The 19,066-nt window shown below is 34.5% G+C and overlaps 2 protein-coding genes across 3 annotated transcripts; both read right to left on the minus strand.

Moving 5' to 3' along the window:
- Positions 1-469: 469 nt before the first annotated feature.
- Positions 470-11,257, minus strand: LOC146931120 (V-type proton ATPase subunit a3-like). The gene is made up of 18 exons (XM_085702602.1): positions 10,976-11,257; positions 10,183-10,227; positions 9,311-9,430; positions 9,122-9,229; positions 7,888-7,998; positions 7,616-7,789; positions 6,606-6,743; positions 5,617-5,724; positions 4,987-5,094; positions 4,715-4,863; positions 3,456-3,609; positions 2,746-2,906; positions 2,443-2,649; positions 2,074-2,257; positions 1,863-1,946; positions 1,581-1,774; positions 1,354-1,413; positions 470-989 (listed from the first exon to the last, which is right to left on the minus strand). The coding sequence occupies exons 1-18, from the start codon at positions 11,126-11,128 to the stop codon at positions 779-781; spliced, it is 2,469 nt and encodes an 822-aa protein (XP_085558728.1). The 5' UTR covers positions 11,129-11,257; the 3' UTR covers positions 470-778.
- A 1,903-nt stretch (positions 11,258-13,160) lies between these two features.
- MCM4 (Minichromosome maintenance (MCM2/3/5) family protein) lies at positions 13,161-18,350 on the minus strand. Of its 2 annotated transcripts, XM_085702606.1 has the most exons (18): positions 18,275-18,350; positions 17,514-18,182; positions 17,281-17,409; positions 17,108-17,189; positions 16,271-16,403; positions 16,115-16,186; positions 15,893-16,015; positions 15,702-15,815; positions 15,411-15,623; positions 15,231-15,329; positions 14,908-15,068; positions 14,520-14,616; positions 14,262-14,423; positions 14,069-14,149; positions 13,910-13,988; positions 13,692-13,828; positions 13,553-13,606; positions 13,161-13,456 (listed from the first exon to the last, which is right to left on the minus strand). In XM_085702606.1, the coding sequence occupies exons 1-18, from the start codon at positions 18,309-18,311 to the stop codon at positions 13,382-13,384; spliced, it is 2,517 nt and encodes an 838-aa protein (XP_085558732.1). In that variant the 5' UTR covers positions 18,312-18,350; the 3' UTR covers positions 13,161-13,381. The 2 variants fall into 2 exon arrangements, with proteins under 2 accessions (XP_085558732.1, XP_085558731.1); XM_085702605.1 differs by having other exon boundaries at positions 15,411-15,815.
- Positions 18,351-19,066: the final 716 nt, after the last annotated feature.

Consider the following 19,066-nt stretch of genomic DNA (forward strand, 5'->3'; position numbering starts at 1 on the left):
TAATAAACACTTAACAATTTATTTTTTAGTTTTTTTGGAAAAACAAAATTTATTTAAATAATTTATTTTTATTTTCTTAACTTAAAATGCAATACAACAATCTAAGCACGCAGCAAAAAAAAACTAATAGAAAGATAATAATAAGATTAAGATAGTGAAAAACTTGTTTTTTTTTTGTCCAAATCAAATGAACCAAGTCTCTATTTTGTTAAGAAAAAAATTTAAAAAAATTGAGTTCAAATTATTAAAATGAGTAACATCCAGACAGCCAATCAGAATTTGCCACGTGACAGCTACGGGTCCCGCATGGCAGAATTCAACATAGTTGAACCAATTCAACTCCTCTCTCCTCTCTCCTCCCATTCAACACACCATTGCATTGCATCCAAGTGTTGAACCTTCCTTTCAACACCACCATTCAACACCATTGCACATGGTTATAACAATTTTTCCTAAAATATAAATAAAATAAATAAAAATATCACTTTATTTTGTGAGTAATAATTATTACACTTGGCCAATATTGCCTAGTATCCTTTTTTTAAACACAACACCTGCCTAGTAGACGATGGGAAGTCATTTCCCTAACTGGGATATATTTATTCCCTCAACGGATAAATAGACAAGATACGGCATGATGTTGGAAGAAAAAGCTCCAAGGATTCCACCATATACAATACCGCAGATACAAATCGGGTAGTCACTGACTAGTTACAGCAAATGAAAGAATCAATACAAGTTCGAAGCTATATAACTCCACATTCTTATTTATCTGTTTTTAAAGCATATCATCCTCTTCGTCCAACAATGAGAACGAGAAAGGGAGGAACAAGTAGCCATCGCCCTCGTAAAATTTGTTTTGGTACTCCACCCAGTGAAGACGCAATGCATGCAAGAATGCACTCAGAGTTTCCATGACAAGTAACACTCCAACGGTGGCGAAAATGAAAACAATGAGACCCACTATCAGGATAATCACATTATTGTACCTGCAACATCAGACAGAGCAATTACAAATCATTCCCCAAATTAATTATCAAGACAAACTACTATCGAATCTTAGGGAAAAACAGATTGGTACTAGAGAATAAACAATGAGCATCAACAAGCCTCATGACAGATGCTTAAGTAAGCCTACTGCATACCATTTTCATAATCCTTGACTTTTAAAAAAATAATACTAGTACATTTCAAAAAAGGCGGGGGAGTTTCTACAAATGGATGTTGTGCAATAGCCCATATGTTTTGAATAATTTTCATTGGTTCGCCGTGTGTTGAAGGCTACCACTCGCCTTCAATAATCATATCATAAAACAAAAAAAAATGCAACAGAAATTTCTAAACTCAACATACCCCCATGCCATAAGCAGAACCTTCTCGTAGAATACACTTGATAACTCTGAATGAGCAAGACTGGTACAAAAAGGAAAACATTAGTAAATATGTAGTTTAATGCATGCATAAAACAAATCTATAGGTAAACAGCTAAACAGAAATCATGCGAGGTTCCAATCTTGTATCTCTTGCAGGGCTCCAGCATTAAGAATAGAATAGAACAATTGTGCCAGTTATAGACATACCTAAGGGCCCACAGACGAAGGTAAGATGCTGTGTTAGATACTGCTCCAAGTACAAATTCTATAGTGTGTATAAGTTGATGTACAAAAATTTCACTGAACTCAAATTCCTCATGACCATGGGAATCATGATTTGACTCCACTTGCAAGCTCTCCTCTGTGTTTGGAAGTGGTGCATAGGATTCATCCCCGTGCCTCTGAAGTAACATAACTATTAGATCGAGAACAAAATTAAAGTTTCAGGAAAGAACAAATGGAAAACTTAAATAACAAAAGCAAGCATACAGCTTCATGTTGCTTCTTCAAAATAAAGGGTTTTGGTAACAGCATCCAGGGCACAGCAACACCGGCCAGAAGTAAAAGCACGAGCTGATACAAACAGAACATAGCATGTAAGTATTATTCACATAGTGTTGTAAAAAAAAAAAAGTATTATTCATATAGAGAAACACCATTTAAATGTTTTTTTGGAGGGGGGTTTGGGGAGCTAACCAACCTGAAGATTTTTCTGACCAGCAAAGAGTTGGTTCTCGCCCAAATCATCGGTTGGGCTCAGGAACATGTAGATCATTACGTGGTACAAATCGGCTTGAGAACCCGTGCACCACTTCACAATAATAAGCAGGGATAGGTACCCGAAGAGACTATTAAGAAATATCACCTGGGGGATAAATTGGAACCTGAAAAAGTGATACATTGAAATAAAATATATATACATTAATTTATAAAAATATGTAAGCAATTTGTAGTAATAAACCACCTCCGTGATGATTGCACATGACAAAAACTGTGCAAAATTACATGGGAAAATTTTCAAACATGTTTCCCAAAATAAATTGTATGATTAGAATACATATTAACTTACCATACATTTACGTTGTTTTTGAAGAACTTGGCATTGCAATAGCTCATTATAATTCCAAGGTTCATTTGAGCAACTCCAAGAAGAATTGACATTTTCATTTTCAATGAGTTCAGGAATGGTAATTCACTACGTGTACCATGCCATACAGGATCCACTCCAAAAGGGTAAGTAGGACCCGCTTTTATCAGCCCTATTGTTGTAGAATCCCTGCATCAAAAAGAGTGTGAATAAAAGAACAGTAACTAAATTTCCAATAGCATAAAAGGATAATGTTGAATTTATAAATTAAGGCATTTGATTCACCTGCAAGAATCGTCGCGACACACATATGCAGAGGGACCGAAGAGTTCGAATGGGACAGAAAAGAACTCATTATAGATCAGGCCAGTGTAGATTGAGAAGAGTGACATCATGAAAATAACATAGCGACCTCCAAAAGTCATTGCTGTGATGTCATCAAGCTTCTGTTTTCACCCAAAGATTCCATGTTAGAAGACTGTTTTAAACACACACACAACATAAACGAGGCTACCAAAGGTTTTTCATTAATCAACAAGGAAATGTTTGTAGAAATGTCAATTGAATTCAGACCGGAATCAAATGGGTCTGGGTCCAAGCCGCCTAAATTTTTTGGGCATAGGCTTAGTTGCTAAAACACCCCAGCCATCTAATAGATCAATTCTGTTTTATAATTAGGATTTAGAAGATTTTTGCATATTTTGAGGTTGCATGAGATATGACTGGGTACATAGGCATCCATTCGATATGACTGGGCACTAAGTTGATATCTACGACGGTTTTGATTTCAAATCAGGGTCCTTTTCTTAAATGTGAGTGCGGAAACGAGTGCTCTAGAGTACCCTATCCCAACCCTGCCCATTGTCCTCCCTGAATACTCATACATTTTCTGGAAAGGTGGAGATAATCTACTTAATTTTCTCCAATGAAGTACAGAATCTAGCCTTTTTGTATTTTTTAGAAGGACGGATTTACAATGCAAACTAAAAGAGTACCTGGCTAGAAAGTTTCTTCTCCCTGATTATGAAATATAGAGCTGCCAGCAGTAAACATATTCCATGCCCCCAATCACCAAACATAACGGCGAAAAGAAATGGAAAGGTAACTACAGTGAACACAGTTGGATTTGCCTCTTGATACTTAGCAACCCTGAAATGCTCATAAAATATTCAAAATATAAGATTCACGTCTTTCAAAAACAAAAGCAAAAGCAACTAATAAACCAAATTCATTATTTGTTGAGATAATCGCAACATCCCCTAGCTTAATACTAAAGTAGGACATAGGGATGCAGTGCAGCAGACTATCTTTTGATTAATATGGTTAAAAAATAAAACACTTTAATTGGGGGGGGGACTATTGAAATTAACTTTTGTGTTTAAAATTTTATAAGATATGAACTTAACAGGTTTCAAATCTTGTACAAAACATATTCAAACTATTTCAGTTTGCTTCTGACATATTCAAACTATTAATCAAACTATTTTGAGTATTATCTTGTGGCTGCTAATCAAACTATTTCAGCTTGCTTCTGACATATTCAACTCAACCTAGTAATTTATTGCTAATTTGCTATGCAGTGCTGGACAAAGTGGAGTCAACAATATGGCTTCAACTTTGTTTAAATGTGTAAAATTCATAATTATATTTGAGACATGAAACATTCATCAACATTTCAATGTACATAAATTTATTTCTAAATTAAGTTTTCTTGAGAGTGGAATCAAAATCAAATATAATGAAACAACAGGAGACGTTATATAAGTAAATAACTGCAAAACAAAAAATACTTAAACTCAAAATGGGATGGATAACCAACATTAGTGGTGCAAGAGTAAGGATCCCACCCCCACGGCACCACAGTATCACTTCTTGTACGGGAACAATGAAAATGGATGGCTGCAAAAATGACTGATCTACCCATAGGTTGATCATGACCAGCAGCTATAAACATCATTTTTGTACTATATGAAGATCCATACACTCGATAAAATAGGATAAGATAGTATATTCTATCCTATCATACTTATCATGACCACCAAACGAGCCCTATATACTAGCACAATGAACTTACAGGGCAAACATATTACAAAAATGCAATCATGCATACAATATGTCTGTTGCACTGCACAAATTATATTATAAATAAGTAGGCTTCCTGTTTCCATTCCACAAGCACAATACACATAAAGGGAAAAACAATTCCACAAGCACAATACACATAAAGGGAAAAACAAGTAAGAACAATACTCACCCATATGAGTCTATAATTCCTTGATACGAAGACGTAAATTTGTTCGTGCGAAAGTAGGTAGGTGGTGACTCCCTGGTATGCAAAACTTGCAAAATGGCACTGACTTGAGAGTTAGAGTCCTTTGCAGCCCGCTTTAATGCATCCTGGACCTGAAATATCAAAGTAACATGCTCCCAAAAATCATTTTACAGTAACCATAAAGGCAGCATTACCACTGGCTAGACAAAATGAAAATCACTTATGAAACAGTGAAATGCAGGAACAACAAATACCTGGTGGGTTGCAAAAACAGGACTCCACCCCTCAGCCACAAGACATTTTTTCGTTACATCAAGGCTTAGCATGTTAAGGGTATGGTGAATGGATTTCTCCTTCCTCACCTATGAGTTTGAAGAAATATTGTCAGGAGTCAAGAAATTAATCATTTAAAGCAAACAGAAGAAAAATATTTATCTACAACTAATTTTTACCCCCTCCATCCCACAATGAGTGTCACATTTATATATAAAGAAAATGTCCCAAAATGAATGTGATTTTCAGTTTTCTATGTGATATTAATTATTTTTTTCAAACCGTACCCTCTAATCAATAATATTTTCCCAATTGTACCCTCTAATAATTTAATATTATGTGCATCACTCCCAAATTATTAAATTCCACTTTGTATTTATGATAATGGTGAATACATCAATGGTTAATAAGGATAATTTGATAAAATTACTATCCTCTTTCTTTTATTTATAACATTGTCTTAATTTGTGTCAAATAAGCAATTGTAACACTCAAAGTAAGAGGAGGGACTATATTGGAAAATTAAAGAAATGTGATGAAAAAGTAAGTGGTCAGACCATGTTCATTAGGCACATAACACAGAATAGTGTTAGTTATTTTTTTTGACATACCAAAAGATTCCATTGCTCATATTGCGTCCCAATATTTTCCAGCAAGTTAACTCGGTGCGAAAGTCCAGCATCTATGGTGGTCTTCAATTCTGCAAGCTTTCCAGAAACCTGCAGGTCCATTTATTAAAACAGTTTAGTCATCTAGCCAAAGTTTAAAGCTGCAGAAACAAATAAAGGATACAACAACAACAACAACAACAACAACAACCAAGCCTTATCCCACCAAGTGGCGATGAGGCTACTGCAAGCAACTTAGCCAGATAAATGTCATTGTTACACATAACAAACTGAAAAGATAATGCTATCTGCAAGCAACTATATTGATTGATATTATTTCTCAACAATCTCTTTCAATGGTACAAATCATTTAAAAAACACAAAATCAGAGCAACTCAACTTTCAAGGATAAAATATTTAAATATTACTACCAGTCCATCAGAGATTGCTCAGATTAATTCAGCACATTCAATAACATGACTATGCTTGGAAACAGAAAAATTAGCCTGTGTAAACAAACAATCAATAACACATTACAAGTACACAGTATTAACAATAGGCAAGGACGGTTGTGGAAGACATATTTAAGGAAATAATTCATAACTCTACCTTTTGGCTATTGTATGTGCAATCACTCAATGTTTGAGATAAGGAAGATGTGTCAAAAAAATAAACTGAGCCTATCCTCTCTTGGCCCGTCAAGGGCCGCAGCTGAGGTTAATCTTCAGTGCTAAAAGGGTAATTTTTCATGAAGGGTACTCCATGTCAAGGTCAATATTACTAAACCATATCCCTCACTCCCACAATTGAAATGTAAGACAGGCTTATCCATACTTAACCTAGGAATTTATATCCATTTGGTTCCAAGCAATCGATTCATATGTACTGCTGTAAAGCAGTAGTACAGCAGAAGCTTGGGATAAAAAGTCAGGGTGACATGGGGGCAGATAAAGAAGCTTTTCCTCAAGAGAAATAACAACCAATATGCATACCTCCGAAATCATTTGAGCTTGTTTTCCAAGTTCCTCAGCAAACGGGTATCGATTAGCACCAAAGGCGTCGCATATTTTCAGAATCTTGGCTTTCACTTTTTCACCAGCGTAAAAGACGACAAAAACATTTTTCTCAGTCTGCAGGTCAACATCCATAAGTGAGTAGAGAATAGAACACAACACTAGAGAATCTATTGCAAAAGGCAAAAATTTAATCAAAAGAAAATGAAGAACTCATTATTATGTTTCAATACAAAACACAGAGAATCATATAGCCAACTTTCATATTTAAATTAGAGATTAAAATTTATCACTCAATGATCACCTCCATCTCAAATTTTTCAATTCCAACAGGCCCGTCACACAGGTATATAAATTGGTCGTTAAATACAATTGGAATACCCCAAATACAGTACAATTGAAGAACTTGATGCCCGATTCATTTTTCAACTGAAACTTGAATATTATTAGAGTACGCAGTTAATAAAAGTGCAGGGCAAGCTGTGATTTATGTGTGCACAATATGTCATCAATAGAAAACATCGGCCAACAAACCTAAGCAATTCGACCAACAAGAACTCTGTATCTGGTCTGTTTTATAAATTAATATACGATTGCATCAATCATGGATACATACTAACAGACGGGAAATTCTAATATAGTCACAAACACAAATCCAAATCATTTAGGCACACACACAACAATACACATTAACCAATGTTTTTAATAATAATAACAATAAATTGATTTTTTTGTCTTTTTACTTATTTCCATTGTATGTGTGTCTAAACCAAATATATTTGTGGTTGTGACTACACAAGAATTGCTGCTAACAGACAGTATCACCATTAAATGCATCCAAACTAACTTGCCTCTTGACAAGATTTCAATATGATCTACCTAATAGCTATAAAGAAAGCGACAGTACATGAACGTTAAAAATGGTCTGCAACTTCAGAACTCAATATTTTTCATTAATTTATCTAGACAGGGGGGACACAGGTAAGAACCTTTTCTCCAGAAACAGGGTCGGTGACCGGATCCTCAACAGCAGTCTGCCTCAAAAATACATTGCCTCTAGTAGCACGAAATAAGATTCTTTCAAATGCCATGGACTTTTCCCTGGGAACAAGACCTGCTAAAAACCCCAGCTTAACCGGCTTTGATGAGTCGCCTGATAATTCCTTTAAAACAAAACAAATTGCAGGATTAGATTCTTTAAATTAAGGTTGTCCAACATTATACTAGTAAAAAGTTAGATGTGAGCAGGTAGGATATCTACTTGGTCCTGTAATAAAGGTGCTTCCATAGATTCCCCACTCAGTTGGCGTGATTCAAATTCTCTTTGCTGCTCAATTGCACGGCTTTGAGCTGAGTGGAAAAAGTCACCAGCCTGAAAAGGGGGAACACTGTTCATTTATTAACCTGCCATAAATAAGATTTATATATCTAAAAGACTAAGACTTCAATTCTATAAAATCGCAAGAATACAGTTTTAAACCATATGCACTTCTTATATTTGGAGTGGACATATTAAACTTAGCATCCAGAGAAGTATTGAGAATATTTACTTATCTAAAAGAGATTTGGCAGCACCCAAATCAATATACAGAAACAATCAGGTAGAATCAATTTATATTATAAGCATTATTCAATCTTTAGTATGTCCTTTTTTAGCTTGCAGAAATACAAGCCTTGGCACATTGTCAACTCCATTTTGCCTTCTATCAGTCCTGGCTTCAGAGTTCAGACAACCATTCAAGAATTACTTGCGTGGAATTTATCTTCGACGCATCAATTTAAACAAGAATTGGGGGTATCGTAAATTAAGAAGCCCACAAGCAAGCTTGTGGAAATAAATTGAGTTTGACTTAGGACTACAAAGGGCAGAAGAAATAATGTTTGAAAGTGTCTCAATGGAGCATATTTGATTTGCTTAACTTCAACAAAAGGGAGCCTTGGTACAACGAATGAAATTGCTTTTATGTGATTGGGAGGTCGTAGGTAATGGCCTTTGGTAAGGACCCACATTAACATCGATCCTTCCTTGAACCTCGTCATGGCATGAGCTTTATAGCACCAGATTGCCCTTTCTTTTTTACAAAAATAGTTTTTCCGCGACTATCTCTTTCTGCAGTATTTTGGTTATAATCTTTTCTGGATACAAAGTAAGACAATCTAAACGCACAATGGGTGAAAGTGAAACTTATATATTCTAGTTCAACATTGATAAGAGATGGACATAACTGTTCTCAGTTTTCATTTTTCAATGTAATTAAAGAAAAGCCATCAACCTACTCTTTTTTCTGTTACTTTCCATAAATATACATCTTGAAAGGTCACAGTAACAATCCGGGCCACTTAAAAGAACAGTCAGGCTAAACACATACTTAAGAGAATAATCAGGCTAAATGCATGAAGCAGAATATGATTACCATTTCTCTCTCTAAATTATGCATAATATTTGAATAAAAGACACATAGTGGTTTGTGGTATAAGTAGAGAACAGACTGTACCTTCTGCAGAACAAGCTTATACTCGACAAGTTCATTGTATGTCCGTTGCAACTTTTCACCATTGGCATTCATCTCAGTTAACTCTGACTCGATTTCTGTAAGTTTTATCTATTACAAGCACACGATATGTCAACTTACAAAATAAATTAAAAGGGGAAAACAACCTTGTCAATAAATGTATTCGCATACCTCAACGTCATCGATGTTCACGTCAGACTGTGTTGTGGAACCTTTTGGTGAAACACCTGCCTTAAACATTTGCTCCTTGAAAAAACGCAATTTACGAGCCATCTCTCCGCATCTTTTAATCTTCACAAGGATCAACATTTGTCCACCAAACATATTTAAAAGCAAAATATCAATATTTTTTTGTAAAAAAACAAAAATCATTGAAATGTAGAACAGAAAATACAGAGAGTTTGGAGGACAATATATCCTCCTTAATGCAAGAACAAATCACAAAAGCATAAGAATACATCAATGTTGAAAAGCTATCCAATTCCTCATATCTACTTGGGAAACCTGCTTAAAAATAACTTGTACTTCACACCAAATAGATGACAAGTACTTATGCCATATCAGTTCAGTTGTTGTGCCAAATAAACATCCTTAAAAATACAAGTTATGCACCAACCATACATTAATATATGCAGCAAAAGCAAAACTCCAAATTTTAGTAATGCGTAAGAAATAATAACTCAAAAAAACAAAATTTAATCAACAAGCTGTCCACTATCCATTAACAAGGATCTCTCTACCCTGTCATCTCTGCTACTACCTTGTTCATTATTCCTATAGAGAACTCTTAGCACCATAATAAAAAGAATATGATTATAAGGTGTGCAACCTAAAGGCAAAATGGAATGTCATTTTAAAATACCAAAGCTCTGCCCAAGACCAGAGCTGACAGAGAAAATTTAAATTTAAGAACATTTCCGCATAAAGAGTTGGCATGGGTTGACAGATTACTAATTAACAACGTAGTGCAGACAAATCATTATATTCAGGTTCCAGAAACAAGCAAAAGAATAAGTGACTTATGATAGCAGAATAAAACGCACCTGAGCTGCATAAGTGCGTTGAAAAGGGCTCTTCTCTGAATTAAGCTGAAAATATCATAAGAAAGAACACATTACGCTTAGAAAACCTCAAAATCCAGCTCATCACCATGCTTCAATTTGGATAAATTAAAATAACAAAACCACATGATTCGATGCTGGAAATTTCATGCTTGCATTACATATTCTATGCAGTCCTATTTAAACCTATCAAATACAAACATAAACCTAAAAAAAAAAAAAAAAAAAAACATACATAAAAAAGTGAAACAACAGTGTGATGCAAAATTATGATCTAGTAATGTGAAAATTCAGTTATCAAAGACTATTTTCAATTTTTCACCAACGATTTGAAAAGCACCACGATGAAGTCCAATAAACTAATCAATTCTCATAAAAAAAACCTGATAATTAAGCTTTGACATACGCCAGATAAGTACAACAGAGCATGATAACAATATGATGCGAAATTAAGATCTTCAATGTGAAAACCATATGATCAAAGACAATTTTCATCGACAATTTCAAAAGAACCACAATGAAGTTCAATAAACTAATCAATTCAAATGAAAAACATGATAATTAAGATTTCAAATACACCAATTAAGTACACGTGAAAAACAAGTTCCAGCTTAATCAGATCAAAAAATAAGCGATTAATAAAAAATCTGAAACAAGCAATCGAAAAGGATGAATAAACAGAAGAATGAACCGTAATCAGAAACTAGAAGCGATTAAGAAGAAAATAAAATCGAAAAGGAAGTGGGGAAGGGTTTATGGATGAATGGATACTAACATCTTTGAACTGAAGGAGGCCAAGGTCACCGAGATATGAAACGGTGCAGTGAGCGGATTCCATGGGAATGATGAGCTGAATGAGTTGCATAGGTTCGGAACGGAATAGATCCATCGGAGGACAACAACCACCTCCACGCGCAACCTCTCCCATGATGATTCAGATAAGACGGAGGAACGAGGCCAATATCGATCTCAGTTTCAAATCAACTATAGGCCTCAGAGACAGGCACGTTCTTCCTTCGTCTTCTTCCTCTTTCTCTCTCTTATTATATTTCTCCTTCGTTGTTGATCAGATTTTTTTTTGTTTTGTTGATCAGATTGATTGATTGATTAATTTGATTTTTTATTTTTCCAACTTTTTTTATCTAGCACCAAAATTAACAATATTGTTTTAAAAAAAAATAAAAAAATTTGCCTCGTTACATTGTAACCAACCCTACGGAAAAAAAATATAAATCAAAATTGATGATATTATATATGCATAATTTTATCTTGTTCTTTTCACTTCCAAATTCCAATTATATTTTTCTTATATATTAATAAAAAAATCATTAAAAAGGGAACGACGCAACTATAGTATGAACAATATTTTCATCATCTTTGTAAAAAATATTTTATTGTGGTATATGTCAAACTTAATATCGTTTAATATAAATCACCGGTAATAATAATAACAAAAAAAAAGTTTAAGTAGCTTAATGGTTAGAGTTTCACATTTAAAATGAATTAAGTAAAAATTTAGGATTCGAACTCTAATTGTTATATATACTCAACAAATTTTTATCCATTACATATTCTATCAACTGAATTATACTCATGATATAACAAAACAATTTTTAAGAAAAAATATATTTAATGTAATTTCTTCAAAAATAAACTATTTTTAAGTGCATGTTCATCTCCAAAAAATATAGTGCATGTTCATTGTATATATTTATGTATTTTAGAAAGGAAAACAACTTGCATTGACCATATTTTTTTTTTAAATTATAATTTAATTCCAATTTATTTACTTCAACGGAAATTACAAAAATGACTAAATTTTAAAAATATGTTTTTTTGGCACAAAAATAACTTTTAGTTATATTTAGTTAAAAAACACTATTTTTTATTATAAAAAAATATACACATAACAGTAAATTTGGATATTCAAACTCCATTAATATCGTCGGAGGAAGGTAAGTGTAAGCACTTATATGAATGTGATTTGTCTAAAAGTTTTGTTCATCATCCCCTCCACCTTACATTTATTTTATATAAAAAAACAATGTTAATGTAAAATTATTTACACAATAAATCAATCATATATTATTCTATGGGTAATTTTTTTGGTCAAGTTCTATGTGTAATTTTTTATTGGTGATTAATACGACATTATTTACACTACTAACAAGGTATTTTTTTTGTAAATAAATGAACGACGAACAGAACATTTGACTAGATAATTTCGACATTTTTTGCAGCTGAACTATAACTTATGGACTAAAAATGTATATTAATTAAATGGAAGAAATATATAAAATACTATGAAAATGAAATATGTCTACGTGTCTATACTAAGGTTTTATTTTTTATTTTTTTTACAAAGTTGTGTCTATACTAAGTAGATAGCATATATATTAATTAAATCCGTTAAATATTATTATGAATTTTGACTTAATTATTTTTTCTATACAATATTAATTAAATCCGTTAAATATTATTATGAATTTTGACTTAATTATTTTTTCTATACAAGTTTTTTTTTAAAAAAATTCTATATAAGTTATCCAGTAGAGATAATCATATTTTAGACTTTTGACTTAATTATTTTTTTCTATATAAGTTTTTTTGACAAAAATCTTCTATATAAGATAATCTTATTTGGGACATTAAATATGATTGTCTCTTTGTTAAAACCCAAACATCTCATATTTCGGTGTTAGTCTCTTTAAAAAAATTCTTTTTTTTATAATTCAGTTAATGCATCTGCCATATAAAAATACAGTACAATAGCGAATTTAAAATGTTTATACTTTTTTTTTTTTTGAAGGATAAAAATGTTTATACTTAGCAGTACATGTTGTTTTCCACATTTTTCAAATTTGATATCTTACAAAAAAATTGCTATCGCTTTACTCTTTTTTACTGTTGTTGGTAATTGCTAGCAATATGAGAAGCTACAATGGTAGACAAAGACAGCCTTTCAGGAAAAAAAACTAAATTACAATTTCAGAAACCACCCATAAAAATACTGATAAACTAACGGGGACACATTACTAATTTACTGTATGTCATATAATATGTATCATCACTGGGACGAGTAGAGATTTGATAGCTAAAATGGTTGGAGTTACTTAATACATGAAACTAGCTTAAGTATCAAACAGTCCCCTAAAACCAATGATGACCCTGCCTCATCGTATCATGTTCTTTTTACACTGTCACCAGCCATGGAAACAAATCCTTCGCTGGCGAGAGTAGCAACTGCACTCCTTAGCTGCATTAAACATGAAATAGCTCATTAGTTCACTTATCCTTAGGGATGGAGCAAGCATAAACACTGGTAAAAATAATCTCAAAGGTAAGGGCTTACATCATTAAGATGAATTTCGCTGCCAGGGCTCTGATTCTTTAGTTCTTCCAATATCTGCGTGATCATTTTAAATTATATTGGACCATTGTCTCAAACTGAACATAATATATACTAAATGTTTTAGAAAGAATGGTAATACCTCCAATAACCGCATGGAACGTCCCCCAATTTGCATCTTCTCCATGATCATGTTGCGAGTGTCTTGAACCAAACTTTCTCGCCTCATCCTTTCGCTTGCCGAAACACCAGTAGTTATGAGATCCATGTCAATAGTTCCTGTGAAGATAAAAGGATTTAGTCATATATAGTTTATTTGGAGGAATACAATAGAGTATAGGGGATTGTTTGGATAACTACCAGTTCTGGTATCCATTGCAGATTGCTGCATTGCAACTTCCAGAAGCCGAAATGCCTCCACCACATCATGTTTTTCGACCTGTGCAACAAGTTACTTAATAATTCTGCATGCTATTTTTTATCTACAAATCAGGAAGAGACCAAGCAAGCTCAACTAACCGATTCTGAGAAGCGAATCCGAGCCAATGCTTCACTAAGTCGTAATAGACTCTCAATCTGCCTTGGAGTTGCCGTTATTACCTGTTAATTAATTGATAGATAGGCAAGATTAACATACACAACAGTGAAACATGAAGAAGAAAAAAATTAAAATAAGCATAATTCTAATATCAAGTAATTCACTTTGTATCACCTTTTTGCTACTTCCGGAGAATTTTCCCCTACCCCTTATTTTTACATAGCCTGTAATCAATTCATCAGCAGCTTCATCTGATAGTTGTGGGTGTATGTGCTTTCGGGCATAGCTAACATAATCAGTTAGTGTAGAAATGTCCAACACATCCTGCTCCATGTTCTGCAATTATGGCCACATCATTCTAAGTGAGTATGCAAAAACACTTAAGCTTGGATCTTAATCTTGAATAAGATGATTACAAGATTATAACCAGACCTCATAATCCTTATAGTGCAGGGAAACAATATGTTTGGCAAGTCGTCGGTCGGTCTGTTCATCAGCCTTATCAAGCATTAAGTAAATTAAATCAAACCTGCCAGAAAAAAGATCAACTCAAATCAATAGCAACACTTGCAAAACTGTCTAGTAGCTTCCATTTATTTTTAAAGAGAATTTTTTGCTTTATGCCAACCCCTACCCACACTAGGTTTGATAAGGAGAATCAACAACAAATTCAATCTTATGTTGCATGCCAATGAAAACCCTAAAAAATAGAGGTAAGCCCAAGGTTTAAAATGGATTGCTGCCAATGCATGAGGAATTGCATATAAATACGTAGCCAGAGTCATAAACTAGTTATCACGACTTATGTCCAACAACTAACCTGGACAAAAGAGTGGGAGGAAGGTGTATGTTGTCAATGACAGACAAGCGGGGATTATATCGTGAACCGCTAGGGTTTGCGCAAGCCAACACCGAAGTCCTTGCATTGAGGGAAGCAATAATGCCTGCCTTTGCTATTGAAACAGTTTGTTGTTCCATCACCTGGAATAAACAGAGACAAGTGTATTGGTTAGTCAAAAGTACAAAGCTAACATGGTAAAGCACGAAATCATAGTGTATATATTTTTCAATCCATGCAAAGTTTTTAGAAAAAACAAGCAGATAGGACTGCATAAATACATGCTGACAAAAAATGAAACCAACCTCGTGTAACATGCTCCTTGCATTGTCAGACATTTTGTCAAATTCATCAATGCAGCAGATACCTCGGTCGCTCAAAACTAGGGCACCACTCTCAAGAACCTGAAGATTTAGCAGAAAACATTAGACTCCATTGCATTTCTTGTACATTAGACACTAAAAGATCATGGACTTGGTCTATACTGTTTCTCCTGTTTCAGGATCTTTGGCCACGTAAGCAGTCAATCCAACCGCTGAGCTCCCCCTTCCACTGGTGTAAATGCCACGTGGAGAAAGTTTGTGTATGTACTGAAGTAGCTGCGACTTGCTTGTACCAGGATCACCAACAAGGAGAATATTTATATCACCACGAAAGCTAGCGCCAGATGCCAACTTCAAAGCATTGCCCCCAAAAAGCTGCAAGAAAATAAAAACTAGCATCCTCAGAATATTTGTCAAACAACAAATGAAAGAGTAGCTAGAAAGATGTGTTACCTGGCAAAGAAGACCTTTCTTTACATCATCTAGCTCCCAGATGTTTGGCGCCAGTGACTTTGTCAGCCTTTCATAGATATCTGGTTGTTTTGAGAGCTCCTTCAGTTTAGCCACCTGAGACTCAGACAAGCATCAATTAGCAGGTGAATAAAACAAGCAGATAATTCGTTGAAGAGATGTACAAAATGTACCTTTTCTTCATCAAATAAAACTTCTTCTGGATTTCTGCCCTGGCCATTGTCAACCTCCATAGCATCCTCAACCAGCATCCGGGACTTTGATGTCTTTTTTATGTGAAGACAATCAATATACGTCTACAACATGAATAGAACAAAACAAATGTCAATTAGACAAGATGAAAAATGCAAAGCAGAAGCTTTAAATGCAAATGAGTTTGAGAAGGTAACCCATACTTTGAACAATGACTTAACAGTTCTCTGAGTTGGTCCTACCCTGACACTCATAGCCCTGTATATACCAGTCACCTGATATACAACAAAACACTCATGGGACGATTGAACAAACATAAGAATATCTATTTATCAGAGTATGTCATGGCATAGTCTCACCTCAACTCTGTCACCTGGCTTTCCAGTATCCACCAGTTTGTCATGCAATAGCAAGCTAACAGTGTGAGGCGTTCCTCCTTCAGGTATCTCGTCAGGTGTCTCCTGAAGCCTCACAATTTGTTTATCAGTAAACCTGAAATTAGAGAAGATATGTTAATTGCAGTTTCAAGGTTTATGAACTGAAATCCAAGTGAAAAACCTTACGCCAAATAGTCACATGATCAAAACACATTGTTCAAAATAGAAGCTAATGACCATGGCCATCATCCAACTTATCACTAAAATCTACCCAGTACAATTCAAATGATTATTTTTCAAACTTGTAGTTATCTTAACCTCTTGACAAATGAGGCAAAGTTCCTCACCTTCTAGATCAAATTGATTATTGTAAAAAATTACCCGATTTTAGGCAGACATTATTGAATCACCATACTGGAATTGTCAAATATACTTTTGACTTGCCAAACAAAAAAAATTTATTGGAAATAGACACAATTAAACTGCCAGCAGGTTAATAGTAGTTTTTTACTTAGAAATAGATTAGTATTAGACCAGTTCAGAAAGTTATATTCCACGTCCAGCTATTTGCCTATGTTTTACTTTGCAGGAAAATTTTCAGTGCTGCCACTGATTTGCTCACAAGCAAAAATCAGAAGGAACAGGGAACTGACTAATTATTATACATAGCATACATAACGTAAGGGTTAACCGAAAAAAGCTAAAAGAAGCTTGCTTCAAAATATAGACCCTTCAACATCAAATATCATTCATGCAAACTGCAACACTATCCAACAGTCAAAATATAGAACTACAATTCCAAATAAGCCACAGACTTACTTGCATCGGTTGTGAACAAGTGTCATCGAATTCTTGGACTGACACTCTTCCCTCAAGCAAACAGTAGGTTCAGCAATTCGTCCTAAAAATCAAAATAGCCAGCAAAACATTACATTCAGATATGAACACAACATTTAACTACATAAATAACCAGAAATGACTCGTGTAATTACCTCTCTCCACCGGAACCGGGTCAGAGCAGAATCCACATACTAGACACCTGAATATAGCTTCCCTGATTTCTGGTATAATGGAGCTACACCGAATAATCATTCCCTTCATGGATACCATCCTCTCAATATCTTCAAAACAAAACCACAAACAATCATCACATATCAATCTAATTGCTAACAATCAAACACAAAGTTGAATTGAATGACAATAATTTCAGAAAACAAAAACTCACCAGAAGGATTCAAATTCCTCATTGAAGTTGCGCTCTTAAGATTAAAAATCCTAGTTTGAACATGCTTCTCAAACATAGGATTCATCCTAGTGACCATGTTCATCAAAACCATATCAAAAATGGCAAGCACCTCGAGAGGATACCTCACCATCTTACTATACAATTCGTGATCGTGATCAAACACATCACGTGCATCAACATCAATAGACTCACCTTCCAATTCAATAACCTGTTTGATCAATTTCTCATACTTCCCTTCAATATCCAAATCCATATCCAAATCATCATCACCACCTTGAGAAGCAGATTTTTCTCTAAAATGCTTCAAAAACCTCTGAATCGCATCATTCACATCCTCCACACTAATGTTAGTCCCCCAAACGTAAGTCGGACCAGCGTCATCCATGTCGTAACCGTCGCCGCCTTCGGAAGACATAGGAAAGTCCTCGGAGGTGGAAGTTGGTGTGGCAGGGACACGGCGGCCGGAAGGGATGCCGCCACCACGGCGGTGACGGGAGGGAGTTGGAGTGGCATCAGAGGAAGCGAAGCGAGATCTGTTCGGTTGAGGTGTTCCGGATGGAGTGATTGATTGACGGCGGCGACGGCGGCCGGGGGAGGAGTAGGTGTTGGCAATTGGACTTGAATTGGAATTGTCCGGTGAAGAAGGACCTGAAAAATAGGGTTTCAAAATTATGAGTGAAAAAAATTAAAAAATTAGAAATCTGAATAAGAAGATGGAAGAAAAGTGAAGTGATACGAACCATTGTTGGAATCCATTGGAGTGGAATCGGAAGCCATGGATTTGTGAAAACGCGGGAATGGAAAATGAAAAATGAGGAATGTGAAGTGAGTGAGGAGAAGAGTGAGAATAGAGATGTAACTGCGAAATATGGCGGGGAAAGAGTACTTGTTTTCCCGCCAGAACTTTCTGGACTGAGATTTGGGCTTTACTGTCTTGTTATCATACACTCACTTTTACTTATGGTGATTGCTATTTAGGCACCTAGCAAGTGCCGAAAGTAATTAACTACCGTTTAAATTATTATGGTGGTTGATTACCGATTTATCGTTCACCACCAAGTTTGGGGCATGGACAATTGCTAAGGGCCTAAAGACCAATCACTTTTCTTTTTGGTCAAATAATCTAATGGTTGAAGCTCACACATTTTAAAAGTGCGGAGTTTGAAGTTCGAATACCGACATTTGCATAATGTTGCCCTTGCAACTATCAAAATTTTGCTTACGGACAAAGAGCAATCACTTTCATTTATCCTTCACATTCTTTTTCGCTTACAATTTTAAATGATAGTTTTTATTGTATTTTGTAAATCTCAAGTTTTGAGTTTTACAAGTGTCATGTTAACTCGTTAGATACAAATTACTGAGAAAGTATAAATCTAAAAATGAAGATTGATATATTCATCGTTATCATAAATACAAATTTGATAATAGTGACTTTAAAATGATGCAAAAAATATTAATCAAATAGTACAATTAGGAAAAAATAATTAACATTACATTCAAAATTATTATCATTTTATAATAATTTTTTA

This window comes from Medicago sativa, chromosome 4 (genome assembly GCF_051527215.1).
Source record: "Medicago sativa cultivar Bolivia chromosome 4, Bolivia_mono, whole genome shotgun sequence".
Lineage (NCBI taxonomy): Eukaryota > Viridiplantae > Streptophyta > Magnoliopsida > Fabales > Fabaceae > Medicago > Medicago sativa.

Excerpts from the sequence above, each read along its gene's own strand:
- LOC146931120 (XM_085702602.1), bottom strand. The coding sequence starts at position 11,128 with ATGGGAGAGGTTGCGCGTGGAGGTGGTTGTTGTCCTCCGATGGATCTA. Across the intron at positions 9,230-9,310 it reads TGAACATCGATGACGTTGAG|ATAAAACTTACAGAAATCGA; the intron begins GTATGCGAATAC and ends TGCTTGTAATAG. Across the intron at positions 1,947-2,073 it reads CTGGTCAGAAAAATCTTCAG|CTCGTGCTTTTACTTCTGGC; the intron begins GTTGGTTAGCTC and ends TGTTTGTATCAG.
- MCM4 (XM_085702605.1), bottom strand. The coding sequence starts at position 18,311 with ATGGCTTCCGATTCCACTCCAATGGATTCCAACAATG. Across the intron at positions 15,816-15,892 it reads TTTTATTTGATGAAGAAAAG|GTGGCTAAACTGAAGGAGCT; the intron begins GTACATTTTGTA and ends TCTGAGTCTCAG. Across the intron at positions 14,617-14,907 it reads CCTCCCACTCTTTTGTCCAG|GTTTGATTTAATTTACTTAA; the intron begins GTTAGTTGTTGG and ends TTTTTCTGGCAG.